The sequence below is a fragment of the Ceratotherium simum genome, chromosome 12, assembly GCF_057802395.1.
Source record: "Ceratotherium simum simum isolate JZ-2026a chromosome 12, ASM5780239v1, whole genome shotgun sequence".
Classification (NCBI taxonomy): domain Eukaryota; kingdom Metazoa; phylum Chordata; class Mammalia; order Perissodactyla; family Rhinocerotidae; genus Ceratotherium; species Ceratotherium simum.
In genome coordinates this window covers 18,962,747-18,985,816 of record NC_141911.1, presented here as the reverse complement: position 1 = coordinate 18,985,816, position 23,070 = coordinate 18,962,747, and the positions used below count along the sequence as shown (strand labels likewise).

At 36.0% G+C, this 23,070-nt stretch overlaps 1 protein-coding gene across 1 annotated transcript in view; it reads right to left on the bottom strand.

The window, feature by feature from the left end:
• The window catches only part of LOC101390837 (DExD/H-box helicase 60), a 104,948-nt gene that overhangs the window by 36,384 nt on the left and 45,494 nt on the right, over positions 1-23,070 (bottom strand). The window contains exons 17-26 of the mRNA XM_087437446.1: positions 21,013-21,132; positions 19,759-19,854; positions 16,905-17,020; positions 15,944-16,086; positions 15,736-15,845; positions 10,611-10,715; positions 9,929-10,057; positions 8,747-8,871; positions 4,263-4,421; positions 679-826 (exon numbers count right to left, since the gene is read on the bottom strand). Of these exons, the coding sequence (XP_087293572.1) occupies positions 679-826; positions 4,263-4,421; positions 8,747-8,871; positions 9,929-10,057; positions 10,611-10,715; positions 15,736-15,845; positions 15,944-16,086; positions 16,905-17,020; positions 19,759-19,854; positions 21,013-21,132 (1,251 nt within the window). The remainder of the gene's footprint in view (positions 1-678; positions 827-4,262; positions 4,422-8,746; positions 8,872-9,928; positions 10,058-10,610; positions 10,716-15,735; positions 15,846-15,943; positions 16,087-16,904; positions 17,021-19,758; positions 19,855-21,012; positions 21,133-23,070) is intronic.

The following is a 23,070-nucleotide window of genomic DNA, read 5'->3' as shown; positions in this document are numbered from 1 at the left end:
ATGGATATATATATATGTATATACACACACACTCACACATATACACTGTGTGTGTGAGAGAGAGTGTGTGTGTGTGTGTGTAGTCACAAATAAAAGATATAAAAGGCTCATCCAGAAGGGCAGTGATTACTACTGATTGATGGCATTGCTTTTGTTGTTACTATTATATTTTCAATTTGTCTACCATAAGCATGAATTATTTGCATTAAAAAAATGTTTTAAAGAAGAAAATGGCATACCACTTTTAGATATTTCAATGCCTTTTTGGTGGAATGTTTTGACTATAATAATAGCCTCCGATTTTGAGAAATTCTGTGCATATTATTTAAAATGTATCAGACCACATGTACCCAAATATTCAAATGAAGCACATGAGATTGAAGTCTAGAACTCAGGCTGTGAAAAACAGCATCATAGAAAGAAATAAGGAAAAGGCAGGCACTCTCAGGGGTTAATTGTTAACAAGCAAGAAATAATCTATAAATCCTAATCCTGTCTTTCTTAGACACTCTTTTCAGAGCCCTCAAGAGTTATGTGTGGTCAGAAGGTCATACACAGAGATTTCTATTCTGGTAGAGATTGCATTTGGTTATTACATTCAACAATGTCTGTAACTGAGAAGTAATGGCTGATGTATGAAATAATTTCCTAGAGAACTATTTCATTCTAAGTGCTGACCTCAATGTCCATCGCTTTCTGATCAGCATATGTGCAGTCCTGAGGGATTTCCAGGTTCTTCTCCAGAATCTTGAGTAGATTATTATGTTCAGCTTCATGTATTAGGCTTTGATCCATTTTTCTGGGCTTTTTCTGGCTTTTTTCATCTCTGTTCATAAAAATAATTTTAAGTGATAAATAGTCAGATTTGTCCACCATAGGAAGCCTAAGACTTCCCAGATCCCCCCCATCATCCAGATATTGACTCCTGTATACATCTGTACCATCCTGACTCCATCTTCTCCCTTTCTCCCTCTAATGCACTTCCACATTAGCCTTTGGAACTTGCAGTCCTTCATCAGAAAATTCCCCTATGTACCCATATTTTCTCTAAATGTTCCTTTCCCTTCTTGCTGTAAGTAGTCTTCTTGCCAAATCCAGTTCTCCCCAGATGACCTCACTTCCCGTTGCTGAATTGTCATTTTCTCTTTTTCAGCCTTTGTGACACTAGGCTTGGAGGTGAGGTAGGTGTACCCCTCGCTCCACCTTGTCAATTATAGGCCATTCTCCTTCTCTACTTGTGGTGCATGCTACGGCTGCTCTGAGTTTGGTTGCTGAGGGCTCTGGGCTACACAATTCCCTGGAGAATTGCCCTCAACTGTCAAGAGCCTCCTGGAAATGTCTGGGAGGTTACAACCTCTCCTGGGAGTGGGGAAGTGGCTCACAGCCAGTAACTGACTGATATGAAGTACAAAAATCAGCCATCTTGAGCCAAGTCAGGACAACTCTGTGGTGCCGCCAGATCTCCCTGTTGGACCAGGCTTAGGCAATATTCTGGTGTAGGGAAGCAGAATTTCCCTCAAGATGTGTCTCTTTGGCATGACAATTATTTTTGGCTGGTTATTTTTTAAAAAACTGCAGACATGGGAAAAGCTCTGAAAAGCAAGTAGAAGTTACCCTTTGTGAGAGACATTTATGTTTGTAAGGAAAATCTCCATTCGTAAAGTGATCTCTCTCTCTGTACCAGGAAGAGGGGGATGACCTTATCTCTAGAAACTCTTGTCAACGTGGAAGGCAAGGACTTAAATCTGCATAATAACCTTACTCTTGTTTACTGTGCTTTTCTAGTAATCGCCCATAACTGACTCTCCCTACCTCCAATATCCTCCTTTGTCTTTAGCTGAAGATGGTATTTAAGACGACAATCCTCAGCCATTTTGGGGAGTTACCCCATTTTCCTGGGTTTCTCCCATGTATACATGTTATGAAGCTTTGTTTGATTTTCTCCTGTTATTCTGTCTCACGTCAATTTAATTCATAGACCAGCCAGAAGGACCCAGAAGGTAGAGGAAATGTTTTTCCTCCCCTACACTAGCAAAACTCACATCCTTACATATCTTCTTCACCTTCCTGTTTTTGCTTCCCTCACTTCCTTATCTTCCCTCATTTTATCACAGGTCCCTCATGAGCACACTCCTTCATTAAATCACTTACACAGATATCCCCATCTCAGAGTGTGCTACTAGAGAATCTGACCTAAGACATAGCTCCATAAACCTTGGCTTAGACTCTATGTCATCAGACTGTATCATCCATTACCCCTCAATGTAACAGCCTTTTATAGATCCCCAGATCACTTACCCTTTCTTTAATCTTTTTCGTTTGTCTCTTAACTGTGCACATAAGACAACTCCAAGTACGAGAAGATGAGCTCACTTATATCCCATCATTAAGTGTTCTCCCCTCTAACTACCATTACCCTTAACTTAAGGGAGAATGCCATGACTATGGAAAGGTCTGGTCCTAATGTTTGCAGAGCATGCAGCAGAGTACTAATGGAGATCCACATATTGTTGTCTATTTATAAGTTTTAAATTGAGGTAACAAACTGTCAAATAAAAAACATTCTCTCCTCCTACCCTGACAAATATAGCTTCATAACAACTTGGAATTTAAGAGGGTGAGAGTGAGCTCTGGGTGGGCACGCCTCCTAAGCTCTGCTGACTCCTAATTTTATGGGAATGGATGCAGACAGAGGAGGGCCAGAGTGGTACTCTCCAAAGCACAGAGCCCAGAGCAGGGCCCCACTCACCCTCAGTATAATGATGGTGCTGAACAAAGTATTAAAGCATTCTTTATATTTTTATAGCTTGAATTGTTGGTCACTAATCCAGCTTTTAAATGGTGGCTCCTAGTGCCCTGAAGGAAACTTGTCTAAAGAAGATCAGTTACTGAAAAGGTTTACACCTTCTACACTGTTGCTGTCTGTGCTCTTCACCTCCAATTACTTCCAGGAAAATAGCACAACAGGTAGAGGGAAGATAAGCAGAAGAGTCAGCAGAAAATTCTAGCTTGCTCTAGAATTTGAAAACTCTGAATCAGAGATGCTCTAAAAGTTGTTTTAACTTTGAGAGAAGTATCAATCATTCATTCAAAATATTTATGAAACTACTACCTGCCAAGTAATGTGCTAAGCACTGGAGATAAAAAGAAGAAAATGACATGGCCTCTATTATAAAGAAGCTAATAATTTAGGAAAAGAAAACACATATAAAAAACAACAGTACATTATAATAATTGATCTACTAAATATTGAAAGTGTAGCAATATCGTGGGAGAAAGAGTACTAAATCTAACTGGGGGAATTAGGGCAAGGCCCAGAGAAGAGATAGATAGCAAAATTATGAGTATAAGCTTTGGGGGCAATCAGGAAGGAGGGCAGATAGGTCGGGTCATAGAAAAACATAGAAGTAGAAAAGAAGTCATGTAAGGAGAACCATAAATGTTGAGTATTGTTAGAGGGGAGTGGTAGGAAGTGAAACTGAAAAGGTTAGGGCAAAGACCAAAACATGTTGGTATACCAACAATAGCCAAGGAGTTTAGAGTTCATCACCAAAGCAAGGAATAAGGAAGAATACTGAGCCTGGGATAATCTAATCAATTGGAATGTTAGCAAGACCATTTGTTAGCTAGATTGGAGTGTGGTAAACCTTAAGGCTCTGGAGTCCAAGGAAGACATGACAAGTGTCTAAACCAAGCAGTGACTAAAGATGTAGAGGATAATAGGGAGAGAAAATCATTTTAGACCTAGAGTTGTCAGAATTAGACATTGAGAACAAGGAAGAGGAGTCAAAAGAGCAAAGCTCTACCAAGCATAAAATTGGCATTTCAATCCATTCTCGAGCTCATTTCATGCTCACTTATGTGACTGTGATGGTATATCAGTGACACCTCCATGTTGTGACCCAAGACAATGTGAGTGGACTTTGTTTAAGCCTTCTGAGGGCTGAGAGATAGAGTCACATATGTGTCAATGATGTGCTTATTTTGAAGGATGATTATGTCAGTTACATAATCTACCTATGCTCATAGGCTGTGGTCCTGCCTCTCCCAAGCCTTCATGAGACTGATCTATGCAACTAAGGTATATATAAATATCATGCCCACTTATCTTTGTCCCATTCTCCCACCAGATTTACTCAATTTGCAAATAAGCCAAAACAATAACTAGAACTTCTTTGTAGCACATTCAATGTACGTTTCCTACTAGGACTTGTGAAGTATTTTAACCTTTTAACCACCAATTTGTTTAGTTGAATACTTACATTATCTTTTGTTTCTCTATGGATTTCTTAACTTTCCGAAGTTTGTTAGCCATGACATTGGCTTCTTTCTCAGCTTTGGGAGGCCTTTTACTTTCTTGCTTTTTCTCCAGGAAATTGCTCGCACTTTTAGCACTTCCCTCTACAGCTCCTAATTTGAATCTGAAAACAAATGAAAAGAATGCTTGCCTTGAAAACAATATCATAAATAAAATTCAATCATATTTCCATCTACTGCTATCAGTCTGACATATACCTGTTGAGTTTTTAATATCCATCTTGGTGAGTTTTATCCTGAATAGGAACACAAAATGTTCTGGGTCAACAGACTCCTTATTCACTACCTCACAGTAAATAATAAGTTCCCTTCCTTGCCTCAGACCCTACTCCTGGGGCAGCAGCAAGGAAAGCCCATGGAAATTTTTCTTGTAGGGGTAGTCAGACATTCCACAGGCAAGGGACAGAGGACAATGGATTTTCTCTACATACAGAGGAGAGATGTCCCCCTCTCCTCCTGAAAGATGAGAAAAAAAATTTTTTAAACAAAAAATGTTTCCTCTTTTATTTATTTTTATTGTTGTTGAGGCTGTTCTTGTATTTAATTCCACTGATCTTTAGAGCTGCCTCATAACAGAATCAAAAGCCCTTAGTATTAGGTAAATATATATAAGTTCAGGTTTCTTGATGGCCAAATCTTTTGTGAATTTTAATGCCTCCTTTGTTTTTCTGTTTTTTTCCCAGCTTTACTGAGATATAATTGATATATATATAACATTGTATAAGTTTAAGGTGTAAACATGATGATTCGATACACGTATATAATGCAAAATGATTACCATAATAAGGTTAGTTAATGCACCCACCACCTCACATAGTTGCCTTTTTTTTGTGTGTGGTGAGAACATTTATGATCTTAGCAACTTTGAAGTATGCAATACAGTATTGTTAACTACAGTCACCACGCTGTACATTAGATTCCCAGAACTTATTTATCTTATAACAGGAAATATGTACCCTTTGATCAACATCTCCCCATTTTCCCACCCCTCAGTCCCTGGCAACCACTAATCTACTCTCTGTTTCTATGACTTTGGCTTTTTTAGATTCCACATATAAGTGAGATCATACAGTAAAATTTTGCTATTTTAGGCAGGATGGAGAGAATCTTGGGTTCTCACTCCTTCTAACCTTTTGGATTGTGACTACTTCTTTCCAGAGACCAGATAAACCCCCAGTGTTGCTGGCCTTTACAATCCAGAAATGTCTCCAGGGTCTGGGCTTTATACCTTTTGAAATGTAAATACCCAGGGACCTAGTGGTCCAGACGTCCTGGCACCTTGGGACTTAAACCAGAGACCGAGTCCAGCTTGTAACCATTTGTCCCTTTCAGACCTATGCAATTAACTAGGCAAACGGCTACAGATCAAATTCTCATGGGTATGTGAAGAGTAAAATGTTTCTAGGGGATGTAAAATCAAACTTTCCTTTCTTTACATCACATACATTTCTCTGTGTCTGGAAACTAGAGCTTTTGACAAGAAGACTGAAAAATCCACAGAAGTTTTATTTCCCCACAATGACTTATTGGCAAAATGCTGTGGCTCGAAGAAGCCAACAGCCACTATACTCACCATAGCTTATTATAGCAAATCATAGGTTGGGTCTACACAATAAAGTTTTTTAAATGTAAACTGTGAGGCAAAGGGCTTTTCTAAAATCTTTAAAGAGCTAGAATTAAGAGGAAATGCTGTTGGCCAGCGAAGAGTAAATAAATTAGCACACTGGTGAAGTAAGGATTAAGAAAGTGGCAGTTTATGCCACAGTTTATGGCAAGAAATTTCATAGAGGAGACAATAAAACAATAAAGATAGTAACCACATATTATACTTACTACTGTCAGACACTAAGAGTCTTAAATATATTAACTCATTTGGTACTCACAACAACCCTATGAGGAGAGCACCACTATTATCCCTATTTTGTAGATAAGAAAATGGAGAGATAAAGAGATTAACCTTCATTGACCTGCCCAAGATCCCACAGCTTGTATGTGGCTGAGTCTGGACTCCAAGCATATGTTCTTAACCACGACATTATGTTGCTTCTCTTTTTACATTAATACAAGTTACTTGATTTAGGCGCACATTCTGTATTAAATGGCATGATTTTCATCACAGTATTTCATTTTTTAAAATCTAGAGTACTTGGAAATAATTTTCCTCTTAAATCTCTGATAACCTATATAGAACGAATGTGATCTAGAGATTGGACCTCAGTCAGTGATATTTAGTGGTACTGTACTAAGTGCTTCCATAATTTATTTTTATTTAATTCTCACCCTAGCCTTATGCGTTATTATTTTTATCATCTCATTTTGCAAATGAGGAAACTAAGGCTCAAAGTCGTGAAGTAGCTGCCTGCAAGTGACAGCTCATAGAGAGCAGAGGTGAGATCCAAACTTGGGCCTGACCATGAAGTATGTGCTCTTAAGCACACGCTAATACTGTCACTAAATACTAAACATGCTCCACGCATTTTTTCCCCCACAAACTAGATTAGAGAAGGTTGACAGGTACTTTATTATTTGAAAAGCTCCCACAGGTTCAGATTGAGCCCAGACAAATCCTCAGGTTTGTGATGATCTGGGACTACTTAGGACTAAATCAAGCGGCATAAGACCAAGGCTTTTCACAGTATGTTGTGTATAGAACCCAAAATTCCATAAAGAAGTGCCAAGTTTCAACTCCTCAAGCAGAATTAAACCTTTGATGTTTTTGTGAAATATTTTACTTTTTTTTTAAACATTTATGGGTTTTAATACATCAAAATTAAATATAACTGTTTAGCAAAAGATATGCAAGTTACAACCATAACAAGACATGATTTTACACAATCAGAATGGCAACAATTGAAAAAACCAATGCCACATGCTTGTGATGATAGGTCAAAATGGGAATGCTCAAGAACTGCTGATGGGACATCAGCTAACAAGCCGAAAAGAAAATCATGTTCCATTTATCACATTAGTTTGTCCACACTCTAAAATACAGTAATTGTGCTCCTACGTATAAGTTCCAGAGAAGCTTATACAAGTGTGCAGAGCTGTTTATTCCATTGTACACTGTCCATTTTTAATTGAGATATAACTGACATACAATATTACATTAATTTCAGGTGTACAACATAATGATTCGATATTTGTATACATTGTGAAATGATCACCATGATAAGTCTAGTTAACACGTGTCACCACACATAACTACAGAACTTTTTTCTTGTAATGAGAACATTTAAGATTGACTCTTAGAAACTTTCAAATATGCAATATAGTATTATTAGCTACAGTCACCATGCTGTAGATCACATCCCCATGACTTATTTATTTTATAACTGGGAGTTTGTATCATTTGATGCCCTTCACCTGGTTCGTGAAAATATTTTACTTTTTAAATGTTTTAAGTACATATGTGTGTATGAATAATGAATACAGTTATTTTTGGATTACTTCTTTGCAGTTAGACTTTCAGAAATATTCCAGAGGTACAGAATTGTGTTTGTTTCTAACTAAAGTCTGTGGCCATGCTTGAAAGTAAAGTAGATGAGCTGTATAACATCTTGGTGGTTCAGAAATTTATTTTCCTTGTCCCAACAACACAAGTAAAAGGAGCAACTTTATTGCAATCCCTAAAAGCTCCTAATCCAACCATACATTCAATTATCATCGTTATTTTAAATATACATCACCAATGATTCATTACCCTATGTTTGTTTATGTGTGAATAAGTTTCAGTAAACTTTGCCACCTGAGCAAGATTCTGTGGCCTTACTTATACAAAGCTTCTATGGCTTAAGGTAGTTTGAATTTGTCTAAAGTAAAGAAAGCATTCTATTCTGATCCCATACTATAAGATTAATCCAGGCTATACAGTGTTATACATTTAATAAATTATATTTTGGTATAATTTATACTTAACTGGACCATTATGTTCAATTTTAAGCTATTTCTTGCTACAGCATATAAAATTTAGCAAGGTATCAATGCTTCTAAGTCATAGTTCTCATAACTATAAATTAAAAACAATCAAATACCCCACCAATAAATACTCTAGCATATTGTAAGGATACTTTAATTTTATGTGGAATACTTCATGCGTAAACATTCAATTTGTTTTGCAAAGAATCTATGTATTTACTGAAAGTTAACAAGACCTAAATAAAAATATAATAGTTTATAGTAAAAAGGAAACAAAAAATGGAGTTGGAAACTAAATAAAGCAGGTAATTTGTAATAGCACAAGTAAAAATATTTTTTTAAGAATTGAAGTAGAAAGGTATATTTTTTAAATACACATTCTGATAACAAATGAGCATCAAAGATAGTAATGAATACTATATTACAATAGTAAAGTTTGTATAACTTTCCTCAACTTAAAGGAATGAGCCTAATACAAGTTATAACCGAAAAAAAATTAAATTAAATGACTTACAAAAAAAATAGTGCAGGTAACTTCTCCATTTTCCTTAGCTTTTCAACGAGAAGTGGAAACATTTCTATCATGTTTTCTGAACTAAAAACTGAATCAGGACTCAGATTCTTCAGGACCATTTTGGCCTGTAGCAATGAATAAAAAATTGTTTTAAGTTCTGCGTAATAAAGAAATGAATTACTACTTTTAGCTAAAATATTTTCATAGTTGTCTAATCCATATTTCTGTGGTTCTTAAAAATGAAAGATACTTAAAAAATTATTATGAAAGTATATTATAAAATTTTGCAAAGAACCATCAAAAAATATACAAATCAATACACTAAAGAATAAAAAATAGATTAATCTGTACACACACATATATACACAATTTAACATGCAATTATTTAAAGGAACACAAATTAATCAAAGAGAGGATTATTCAGTAAATGATTCTGGTTCCACATGGCAGAAGGTGGGGTGATTCAGTTTTCTCCATATCATGTAGAAAAATCGTTTCCAAATACATTTTAAAGGTTTTTAATGACAAAATAAGTGGAAGAAAATGTAAGGTAATTATACTATGTTTCTGGATGGGAGGAGATTATCTAGTTTAAAATGTAATGGAAAAAAATCACATGAGAAAAGGCTAATATATGTCACTCCCCCAAAATCAGAAACCTCAATATGTGACAATAAAGCAAACTTCAAAATATAAAGACTATCAACTTACTTAAAATAAATATGCATAAACTTATATCACCCCAGGTTAAGGTTTAATACACAGATAGTTCCTACAAATTGAAATAAAAATCATAAAAGAAAAAAACTCCAAGACGAAAAAAGACAAAGGAGTAAAAAATTCTTCTCAGCTACTATTATTATGATACCAATCTCTCTATGGCCAGGGCATCAAGAACACCAACTCTGTGGATAGCGACACCTCTGTTCTTATCTGTCACAACACCTAGCAGGAACCAGTGGCTTTTAGCATGTTTTAGAAGGCACAGATAATAAGACAAAGACCAATTTCTTTTCTCTGTTTTTATTCTATATTAGAATCACTAGACTTCATGTTCAACTTAAAATTCTAAAATGGAAATTGAAGATTAAAAAAAAACAGAAAATAATGATGACTGAACAATGCAACTCAAGAAAACAACAAAGAATATAGAGTGCTTCACCAAAAATGTGTGAAAATTACCTCCTTGGCATTGCCATTTTTAACCCAACTTGTTAATTCTGCCTTTAAGCTCTCTTCATATTTTCTAGCATCCAACTTTTTAATGACTATTTTATTCTCAAAATGAATGAATTCCTCTGGACACAACTCCTTGAAAAGAAATACCACACAATTAAATTAAATCATGCAAGAAAATCCAAAAATCTTTCTCAATTAAGCATTTCATTGACAGAATTAAAAGCTTCTTGAGAGGACAGACTGTTGAACCTCTCAAGGTATCTAGAACATACATCTAATAGGATGGATGAACTCTTCAAAGGAAAGACTGTAGAGCAAACCTAAATAGAAGATGAAAATAGAAAGCAATTAGGGCATAGACAATGAAAGGGAGTTCAATGAAAGAAAATGGAGGAATACAAATCCAAGATGTAAGAGGAGATTAAAGTATTATAGTATCTCAGAAACTGAAAGAAGAAATATTTTCAGGAATTCAGTGGCATTCCACCCCGTTAAAGCAAGACACAAAATGTTAGGAAGAAGAATGTCTGAGAAGAGGTAATTTTATTTTGGAAAGAGTCCATTGATAATTTTAAAAGATCAGATGCAAGTGATTAGAAAGGGTGAGAGTTTATCTTTCTGAACAGCAATGTTACCATCCACTATAATAGCATTAATTCAGATTAATTGCATAATTATTATTTACCTGGGCCCTGGGCCAACTTTCCCAGGATTGAAACATACTGTCATAAAGCTGGATGGTTTCTCGAGGTGAGAGAGTAAGATCAGAAGGGAATCCATACTTTTCAATCTACATTTAAAATAAAATTAAAATTTTTAATATTCCTTTTATTTTATCTTATGTTCTATCCTTTGCCTCCTAGTCATTATCAGGAACTCAAAGATATTGAAAACAGCACTAAGCTAAACGTTAAAATGTTGATAAGTATTAAATGCAAACAAAATAGTAACCAAGAGTGTTCCTGAGTTACTAAAATAGAAAAAAAAAAAAAATCCCACTAAAAAGTTTTTGTATTATTTCCTAAGACCTTTTAATTGGGCTAATTGTCTATGAATTGCCTTCACAATTCAAATCAGAGTACTGGGAAGTTAAAAGATTTGTGGACTTGGTTTAGAGAAGAAACACAACCTCTACCCTGCAGCTGCAACTGAAATTGATTTAATTACGAATGTGATTCTTTGCTTTTGAGTACAGACAGGCTAAAAGGGGCAAATCTTATTTGTTTAAGTTCTGAGATAAGAGCTAGGTCAACTTCAATCAATACTAAGTTTCTCAGATCACCTTCAAGACACTCAAGGAAACTTCTCCCCCAGGTCACTGACTTATTTCTGGTTTAAGCGTTTTGGATATGCACCTCATTAATTTTCCCACAAATATTAAAGTATAAATAAAAAATTCCTTTTCTCAAAAAGTTTGCATTATCGTATTTTTTACTAGTTGCAACCACTATTGCTACGAATCAATTGCCTGTGAAACCATGATCCCTGAGATGCTAATAGGTATTCTTCAAAAGAAAAGGGAGGTGGAGGTGTTTTCATATCTGTTCTGTTAAATAGGCTTTTTCAAGATTTCTCATTGGAAATGTTAAATTTCAAAGAAGGGACTACAGTATACAGATTCCTCCAAAATTATTTGAGAATAGGGCACTTGTTTAGTAAACAGCTATTAACAAGTTATGAAACTCAGGTTTGGAAATTCTAGGCTGAAAAAGCCACTCCAAACTCAACACAGTTGAAAACAAAATTGTTTGGTAGAATGGAAAGTGCAGTAGATTTTGACCTAGTTCTAACTCCACCTCTAAATGCTAATTCCTCATCTGTAGCGTAGGAATTAAAATATCTGTACTTCCACCTTACAAACTGGTGAAATTAACAAGAAAAATATAACAGCATATGTTTTTTAAACTTTTAAAACTAGCGGATAAATATGTCTTGAAAATCTCATGTACAGTATAGTGAATTATAGACAATAATAATATATTAAAAACATTAAACAGGCTAAGAGACTAGATCTTAATTATTGCCACCACAAAAAAGAAATGATAATTATGTGACTTGATAAAGGTATTAGCTAAGGCTACAATGGCAATCATATTGCAATATATAAATGTATCAAATCAACATATTGTACACCTTAAACTTACACAATGTTATATGTCTAATGTATTTCAATTTTAAAATCCGTTAGGTTTTGTTGTTGGCTTATAGGCTTGTAAAAAACTATGGGATACAAATAATTACATAGAATCATCATTTAGCATCTCTCAGTTTGAGCATTGAAAGCTAGCTAGATGGTAAGGACTGCATTATGCCAAAATAATAACTGAATATATTATTTTGGATGTTAGCATTTTGTTCTCTTATTATTACTACTTGAAAGCGGTAACTTATTATGCCTACCAAAAAAAGCCCATAAAATAAATTCAAGAATTATCGTAATTTTTAAGATGTAAATCTTCTGTTTTGGTCACTAGAATGCTTATGATTTCTTAAGTCTCTTAGCCTTTTACAGAAGCCTGAGTTTCCTCTTCTCTAAGATGGGGGACAACTCTGCCTATGTAATAGATTTGTGGTAAGAATTAAGTTACACAATTTACGTAGTAGGCCTAGTAAAATACCTGGCACATGGTTGATGCCTCAACTGTCAATGTGATTGATTAATGATCAACTTACAAGTCTTAATTTTTTTAATCAGTTTAATAATTTTGTGGCTAAAAGCTAGGAATTTAATTCAGTTGTTCTTCACTGTAGCTACACAGTAGCTAATGAGCTGGCAAAACCTGAGCCAGCCTAGGTAGAGGAGGAAGAAAAATAAAAGGTCGTAGATTTGTACCAACCTTCATTTACAAACACAGTAGTATTATACTATGATGTTATTTTTGGAAACCACATTGTCCCTAGCACCATAGGTGATGGTAAGCATTGATCTACACTGAGCAGAAAGAGACAGGCAACAGTTCTTTCAAGGACTTCCTGGGGCTGACAGTTCTCCAGGAGCTATGTGGCATGAAAATGGATGGCAAAGACCAAACTCTGCTCTTTGCCAGAAATAAACCTCATATGTGTTGAAGGCAATCCCTTACCTCAGTTGGATTAAGGCCAGCTCACTCATCCTGTTCCACCCCTTCCCTTCTGAAACTATTTCTGTGATAGAGCTATAGAGATGACAGAGATGGATGGTTCTTTTCTTTATGTTGCCACAATTTATTATGCTTTTTCTTGCCACTCAGTTGTTTCATTTTAATCTGAAGTATACTACACAACATCTGGAATTATTTACTCATTTGGAAAAGTCTACTCGTTTTTTATCACTGCTACTTTAGGAAACACACTATATAAACACATGCTACACACACAGCTGTCAAAACACATTTAATAATGCCCAAGCCTTTGAGTTCATCCTGCATTTATGCTGCAGAAGTCCAGAAGTCTTAAGAAGACTCATACAACAGCATGACCTTTGCAGAAGTCATACGGGGTCAGAGCACACTCTGGTAGTTCTATTGCTTCCCAGTTACTCCATTAATAGCTACTGAGAATAGAGGAAGGCCCTTCGACCAAAATGCCAATCTTGTCAAGTACTCCAAACCACTCCACTCACTGCTACTTAAAGATAACCTGCATGGAACCATCCTACACAAAATAAATAATTTTTTAACATACTATGCTGTTTTAAAAATACCAGATCATGACAGGGAAAGAAAAAAGAGAGAAAGAAAAAGACAAAGAGGGAGAAAGAAGTCTTTTATTATTTATGTGTGGGTTATCATCTATATTCTAGGTTGGGGATGTGAGTTAGGTTACAGGAATTTTGTCCATATTTTAGTTTATTTAGAGTTTGGATTAAGCCATTGCCATACAAAAGAGAAACTTCGCATAATAAAATCCTAGAAAATTATCATCACTAGGATTCATTCAGTTGCTTTTAGAAGCCATTGCATCACAGCCCAAAGACTATAAAGCGATTCTCATTCATTCACTCAGGTGTTTGTTCAATAGATCATTCAGAATGCTGTGGTGAGAGAACAGGCTCTGGAGTCAACCTATCTTGATTGCATCCTGGTCCCACCATTTACCTAGTGGCACAACAGTGAGTTAGTTGAGTTCTCTATGCCTGACCTTTCTCATTTGTAAAATGAGAATTTTTTGTTGTTGTTGTGAGGAAGATCAGCTCTGAGTTAACATATGATACCAATCCTCCTCCTTTTTTTTTTTTTTTTTGCTGAGGAAGATTGGCCCTGAGCTAACATCCGTGCCCATCCTCCTCTACTTTATATGGCACACCGCCACAGCATGGCTCGACAGGAAGTGTGTCAGTGCGTGCCCGGGATCCGAACCGGCAAACCCCAGGCTGCCACAGCGGAGCGCGCACGCTTAACCGCTTGCACCACCGGGCCAGCCCCTGAAATGAGAATATTAATAAGACATCCACCCTAAAATTGTTGTAATGTTAAAAGAGACAGTATGTAAAATTTTTAGAACACGAAGTAAGTGCTCAATTTAGGTTGGCTATCTTTATTTAACACACATTTATTAAGCACCTTTTATATACATAGGAGATTGCTAGGAACTATAAGAACAGAAAATTTGTCTTCAAGAAGTTATTCACGTAAGATAAAGACACACATATAAACAACTTCAGCAGCAAGCTGACCACGATTGTTGTCATACAAGAAATACAGACAAGGTGCTCAGGAAAGAAGATCACATCCATCTAAGGAAGTCACAGAAAGATGCTGAAGAGGTTTCACTTTTAGAAGAGTCATGAAAGATAAACAGGATCTGGATAACCGACATTTGGCATCTGGGGTGAAATACTCCAGGAACAATATAAATCATGAAGGCCTCCAGGTAAGGTACATCAAGTGGATGAACAGAAAGGACTTTGGGGCCAGGTCGTAGAAGACCTCAGAAGCCAAGCTAAGGAGCTGTGCATTTAACCATTTCAAAAAAAAAAAGCCATTAAAGGCTTAGCAAGATCAGAATTATCTTTATTAATTATTTATCTAAATAGCTTTGTGGATCCAGACATATTATTTAGACAGAACGCAGAACTACTTCCTGTGACATCAAGTATTTTAAATAAAGAAAATTTGGTGTCTTAAAAACTGTCAGATTAGAAAGCTTAATCTGACAACAGAATTTAGAACATATTTAGCTTGCCAGGTCTTGGAAGGAAGACAAACTATTGACTACCACTCTGAGAGACAACCAGAGCTTGAATGGGCCATTCCTGGGAATAGGATGAGAAAGGAAGAAAAATATGCAAGAAAAATTAAGAAATCTTCCCTCACTCAAACCCCAATGCCCCAAATGACGTCCTCTTAAGACCTCAACCTTATTGATTCACTGCCAAAAAATCATGTTGTGATTGTTATGTCAGTGAAGAGTGTCTTATCCTTGTTTAACCCAATTCATAGTAATCAGATTCTCACACGTACTATGTATTGTCCACATACAGTTGTAGGTGCACTAAGAGAAGAGATAGTGGCAGAGAAATGGACAGATAGATATGGGTGCTGAGAAGAAGGAAAATGGAGAAAGATAATGTCCAAGAATAAATAAAATTAACCAAAAAAACTTCAGGGTAAAATTTCCCGTCATTTTTAAGCTTTGTGGATCCAGACACCATTGAAGAACCAATAAAAACTATGAAGTTATTCTCGTTACTTTTAATACTAAGGTTAAATATTGGTTGTAAAGTATCTATTCTGCAATTTTGACACATATTAAGCTAGGCAGCTTTTCAATTATGATATATACGAATAATTTCTACCACTCAGAACAAATATGGCTGAAGTATTACTTACATGATCTGTTGTTAGTGCAGCACATGGGTGAAAATGATCAAAACAAATGTCATCACCTTTTATTGAACATACATGCTTCTCTAAATCATTGTATCTCTCTCCATAGAGCACTAAATAAAAAGAGCAAGAAATTCCAAATGAACGAACTTGTAACGACTGGAATAATTTTAAAGTAAAAGATAAAATTCTTATGAATAATCAAATATACCAAGTCTAACTTTATATGATTGCTTCATTTGCCAGTAGTCATGGTGAGAATTGGCACGAGAGCCAGCATTTCTTTTAGAAGCAATATTTTTTCCCATCTTGTTGTCTGCTTGTTTCCAGTACCGTTTTACTGATTGTAGCCACCTTAAAAAATAAATTTACGTATTATTTAGGCAGAATTTGGAACTACTTCCTGTAACATAAAATATTTTAAATAAAGAAAATTTCATGTGCCTTAAAAATTGTACTTAAGGAAATAGGCCTGGAGCCAGACTACCTGTGATTGAGTACCAGCCTCCTTACTACTAGCTGTGGCTCTTGGCTGAATCCCTTAATCTTTCTGTACCTCATTTTCCACATTTTATAATGGAAATAATAATAGTAGTATTGGAAATACTATTCAATAGTAGTAATGGAAATAGTAAATCATAAGGGTTGATGGACATTTAAAATAAATCAAAGCACTTAGAACAGTATCTGGCACATAAGAGTCTACGCCATAATTGTTATTATTAGTAGGAAAAAATCTAGCCCAATGACAAAATGATGGGGGCTTTCAACTAATAAGGCTTTGCTATCTTTTTAAAACATCTACAAGGTGGGACAATATAAGAAATCTCAGGGTCTATGGCTAAGTGTGTTACTAAACCATTTTATTTTTTATTTCTTGGTAAAGGACAAAGAAAAAGAAACATTGATTGCTTCCGGTGAACCATTTTTTGAAATTTCCTACTCAGTTGCAGATCTGGCTGGGGCAGCACTTGATTTTCCTTTATAAAGTGTGGCCTTGCTTAGCACCTGCCAGAAGGTGCTAGAGAGACTCTGTTCCTTGAATATCCAAAGATAAGTTAATAAATTCATCAGAAAGTTATGAAATTTTTCAGAACCCATATAGAAAGTATGACATTCACAAACATTCAAAATAGATAAGCACTCTATCCAAATTGGAACCTAATGCTTACTCAGTGAGATGTTCAGGGTTGCTTATGGTAGCCGAAAGAGCCAGAAAGGGGCATCGGATCATGACGAGGAGATGCTCCCAGATTTCTCCTCCAAGTTCTCCACCAAGACAATGGACCTATTAAAGACAAAAAATTCTCCATTAAAAAGTTGATTTAAAAATAGCAAATGAAAATAAGACATGGAAGCCTGAATCGTCATACATAGTTTCCTGTTACCTTTAATCAACCATGCCAACTTTATATAAATATTAGCAAATTCAGGCAACAGAAAATCTTGACACATAAATTTTCTTTAATCTCCATAACCATCCATCAATACTTCCTCTTTATCTTACTTTCAAAAATTTCTTTCCAATCTATGCATTTCTCTCCATGTCTACTGCCAACCAACTCACCATCACATCTCGGCTGCACTACCACAATATCCTCCTAACTACTAGTCTAGCTTCCCTTCCTGCCCCCTACATTCTTCACATCACAGCCAAAATATATGTCTAAATTATAAATTAGATCAGTCCACCTTCCTAATCAAATTTCTTCAATATCTTCCCAGTGCACATGGAACCAAACAGAAACTCCTTAACAGAATGTACAATGCCTGGCATAATTTGGCCCCTGCTTGCCTCACTAGCTTCATCTCAAGTCACTCTCTTCCATCTTGCTCCCACTTTGCTCCAGACATCCTGGCCTTTTCTTTTTTCCTTGAACACAACTTTCCTACCCTAGAGCTTCCATCTACATTGTTCCCTCTGCTTAAAATGCTCTTACCCCCTCCTTTCAACCTGTAGAGTTCAGCTTAATGCCACTCCATTAGAAAGGCTTCTCTGACCGCCCACTTCAGAGTTGTCCTCCTACTGCCTCCCTGCCATTATCACAGTCATGACAGCCTGCTCTTTCTCTTTCCAATATGTACCAAAGTGGACTGGCATAGTCATTTGTGTGCTTAATTGTTTAATTCCCTTTTTTCAATTACTCTGTGACCTTAGACCTGGGCATTCCTAGCACTGACAGTGCCTGGCATTGTGGAGGCACTCCTGAAATGTTTGCTGAATAAAAGAATGAATGTCTTTAGACCAAATAAAACAAACTGAACTCAGTTTAGAGAAGATTCTCAAAGGTAGTCTTCTTTAAACAGGTTAAATTATGATACCTGGCAATCAACTGGAAAGGACTTACTATCAAAGCCAGATAATTAAAAAAAAAATTTTTCACTGCTCATTTGGGTTTTCCTTGTTCAGGTCATATACCACCCTGCTGAACACTAACCTTATGCTTTGTACTAGATAGCACTTTTTCTTGATCCTGCCAGAATAGACATTAGCCTTCAAAATCTTTCAGCTTTACCCTTATATAAAATTGGGGAAACAGAGTACCCAAGGGCATATCATTTCAGAGTTTTAAGATTAGAGTATAATTCAAGGTTCTAGATTGCAAAGACAAAGTTATTACATTTTTTTTTGTTTGAACAGGAATATTCAAGGCCCTCAAGATAGAATATATACAGATTAACCAAAAATAAACACAATAAATTAGTATCAAACACATCAAAAGCACAGCTTGCTTGGTAGCTCCAAGCTTACAATAGGAAAAGTTAAATTAAATATAGGCTTATCATCTTTTTCCCCTTTAAACTGAAAATTTCTTGAAGCAAAAGAACGTATCCATCTGTCTATTTATTTATTTACTTGTTTGTTTGTTTATTTTTGCAGGGGAAGATTCGCCCTAAGCTAACATCTGTTGCCCATCTGCATCCCCCTTTTTTTTTCTTTTTACCCTCAAAGCCCCAGTACATAGTTGTGCATAGTTGTAAGTTCTTCTGCTTCTTCTATGTGAGCTGCCACCACAGCGTGGCTACTGAAAGACAAGTGGTGTGGTTCCACACCTGGGAACTGAACCTGGGCCACCGAAGCGGAGTGTGCCGAATTTTAACCCATAGGACATCAGGGTTGGCTCAAGAACATATCCTTTTATAATGTTTTAAGTCTCTTTGAATAAATATTCATAATAATGCTGCTATAAAAATTTTCTAAATATCTTCCATTTGCCCCTATAAATCTCCATTGTTTTCTACCCTGCTCTCTTCACCCATGGAAACCGACCTATAGAGACTATTTCAAAAGGCCTCCAATGATCTCCAGTTCCACTGGATTTGTCCAATAGAGAGCCTTGGCAAGGGATGAGAAGGGAGGAGAATGAGAATGAGGTCTTTGTTCCATTGGCTCCCTTACTTTGAGCCAGCTATGTCCCTTAACTAAGGTAACTGCTCCTCAACAATGTGGCCAACTCAGTCAGAATCTCCTTTTGAGTTTCCAGAAACTGCTTCTTTGCCTTGTCTCTTAAAGCCTAGGGCTAAGCTACGAGCTCCAGATTATTGCACTAATCTTTATAGTTTCCCTCACACATACCTTTGGAAAATACTCTTCTTGAATTGTATTTTGAGTGTGCCATGTGTTTTCTGTTGGGACTATGACTGATAAGATAACTTACATAAGTGACATCATTGTTAGAACCCAAAATTCTTTGCTTTAGAGATCAAAGATTAGATTTTGAAATCTCTGTCCAGGAAAATTTATGTCATGGTGGTTAATTCTGCTCCTCTGAAACAGTAGTTACCAATGATAGGTTCCTCTCCCATACAGAGCTCTGCAGCAAACACTGACATACCCTATTAAGTCACAACAGGAAAATGGAGCCAAAAGACTGAGTATGATTCACTGGGGAAACCATTCAGAAGGAAGCACCTCCCCGAGCTGAACTCCATACCAAGTGGCAAAGGTCCTGAAGCACCAAAGATCTTCAATATAGTGCTTATGCACTCTACAAAATCAACCCAGAGAAATAATACCAAACCTACCTCATCAAATATAACGTATCTGATCCTTTTCACCCATTGTTGGCGATGAGGAGCTAACAGCAGAATTTCAAAGCAGGCAGGCACTGTAACAAGTACCTAAAAGTAATAACATTGTGTAACAAACATTTTCAGCACTTACTATGTGCAGACATAGTTATAAGAATACAAAAGATACAGTTGTAACTCCAGAATGTACCTGCTGATAATTAGGATATAATAATGCTTCTGAGAATGTTTCATTAAAATTGTGATATATTAGTTTGAAGCTTATGAAATTGCAATTTTTATAGCTCATGGTAAAACATCAGATTTGAAGTTTACATTCTTATTTATGAGTATTCAAAGTAATAAAAATAGAAAGAGTTCATTGTCACAGGTTTATTTCTTCAAAATCTGACCCTGAGATACAGTTTAGGTTGAAAAGTATTTATTAAGGATCAACAACTACGGAAGTAGGGGGAAGCAGGATTGGGCAGAGGGAGAAGCTAAACTTCAAAACAGGCCTGATGAAGCCTTGGACCACCTTGTTCAGGATTCTGGAGTGAATATTGGCTGTCAGAGCCGTTCCACGTCAAGCCGACATGGCCTGGTATTTATACTGCTGCCTAGCTCAGTCACAGGACATGGACTGTGGAGACAGAACTAGGGGAACAGATAGCTGGCATTTGTCTTGACCACACTCCCCACATCTGGGCAGCAAGGTCTTCCTTGAAAAGGTAGCACATCTCCATGTCTACCACGCAATGTTCTATAACAGTGTTTTCACTATCTGTTTAGTTGTAATTGTTTATCTTTGAGTTCAATAAGGAGGAAAACTGTCTGTAATTTACTTAACACCAAGTATTCTATCTGTAATACATTTTTGAAATTACGATGAGTATCCCACTCATCAGAAAAGGTAAGAGTATCCTACTTATCAAGAAAAAGTAATTCTGATTGGAAATTGGTGTTTGTTAATTTTATATAATATTGGGTTCTTAAGATCATTTTGAATCCATTTATAAACCAAGAAGATGGAATGAGCTAAAACTAAAATCTGAAATCAAAATGTAAGTGTCCTTAGAGAAAGACAAGTTGTATTTCTCACTCTTTGGATGTAACAATATTAAATTTTCTCTAAAACTATTTCATCTTTTGTAAATTCAAGAAAATGATTTCCATAAGGCCTTGTGAAGATGTTGAATTTCTAGTGAAAGAGACATATAAGCACTATGATATGATTCAATAATAAATGCATTAATTAATATATCCTACCTGGCAGTTTAGGGCATCATGACGATAATCCCTTGTAAAAACACCACATAGAGCTTCACCATTTGGCAGATTTTTGGTAAAACGATTATAAACAGTTGCTGCCACTTGATTAACAAGGGCCTGATTGACAAAGAAAGAGATCCATTAATCACATAATACAGTACAGGTGAAACCTTTGAGAACAATAGAAACTGTATAAAAATATGTCCTGCCATCAGTGTAGAAAGCTTAATAATCCCTTCCTTGTACACCTCTACTCTAAATACACTAACAGGCTCTCTTTGAGATACTTGACTAAGCATGTGAACCACATTGATAGACCTCAACCTAAAGTACAATGGGAAAAAATGGCTTCAGCAGGAGAAAAAAAAAAGCGTAAATGTTGCCCACCCATCAGAAAAAAAATAGCTGAATACCTGGATGACCAAGGATTAGAGGGAAGCTGTGAGTCTACTATATAAAAAGGTCAAGTGAGGGACAGCCAGGGTAGATTTGTGGTTCTCATATTTGGGGACTTCCCCCAGCAGTCTAAAATTTGAATATATACATGAATGAGTAGAACCATGCTCTGGATCAAGCAGGTAGTCTGGCCAGTAGAATCTGAGTGTGTGGAAACCTACAAACATCTCTCTATTTCACACTTCATGCCAAAAAAAAATTTTTAACACAGATTAAAATGTAAATTTTAAAATATAAGCATAAAGATAGTAGAAAGTGAACATTTTCACATATTTTCATTTATTTGAGCTCACACGTGGAAATGCTAAATGAAAATATTGATAGATCTGACTATACAAAGATATTCACAAAATATTGTTTTCATTAATATGACTACTATGTAGTAAAAAGACAAAACAACAAATAAAAGTATATTCATTATAACTTATAGAGAAAGAGTAATAGACTTATTATGCAAAGTTCTGATAAATCAATAAAAACACAATCATCCTTTTCCCCCCCCAAAAAAAGAAAAGGGGCAAAGGCATCCACAAGTAGCTCATAAATAAAGAAATCTCAATATCCAAAAATCATAAAGATGCCCAAGTCACTCGTGATCACAAAAATGCAAATTTAAATATGAGATAGAAGTTTTCACCTATGGTAAAACTTTTAAAATGATAATGGGAATGTCATAAAAGATAAGAGAATGTACACTGCCATACATTGCCAGTGGGACTAACAATAGATTTAAACTTTTAGAAGAGCAATTTGGCAGAATGTATTGTGTTAACTTACCAATTCAACTTCTAGTAAACTTAATTTTCTTGATATATTGTATTAATTTCCTGCAATGAGCACTTATTGCTTTCATAACTATGAAAAACAAAAAGCTATAATAAAAATTAAAGTGCTAATTTCAACTAATCACATTGATCAATCTGCTTCTGAGGCTGACCACAAGTCGCTTAACAGGACACGTTTTCCTAGAAACTAAAATGGAGTCTGAATTCACTTTAATCTGTAGAATTAAAGCTATCCCAACTAAATTTGCCTTAAGAGTAATCACATTAAAAACAAAGGGTTGTGAAGGAGGATAGGCAAATTTATACTTCCTGTAAATCAAACTTTCTCCTAAATGACAAAGATCATACTTTCTAAGTTCAACGTTAAGCAGTACTAGACATTAAAGAAATATGGAAAAACAACCTGGCTTGAGACACAGGCCAGTCACTAATGCCCAACAGCAGATTAGATACATCCCATAAACTCTGCAGAGGCAATATTAGGTTTTCAAGTGACTCAACACTGCCCAGCAAAGTGTGGATACTTCTCTCAATTCAAGCATAATGCCAAACGACAAGAGCACAAGACCCGACTTTGTCTTCGCAACAGTTCTAAGGAAAGTGTTATTTTGGCCTTTGAAATTGGAACGAGAAAACGTAGGTTAAAAAATAGAGTGAGCAGTTAAGTTCATGCGCTCCACTTCAGCGGCCTGGGGTTCACAGGTTTGGATCCCAGGTGCAGATCGACACACCACTTGTCAAGCCTGCCGTGGCAGTGCCCCATATATAGTAGAGGAAGATGGGCACGGATGTTAGCCCAGGGCCAATCTTCCTC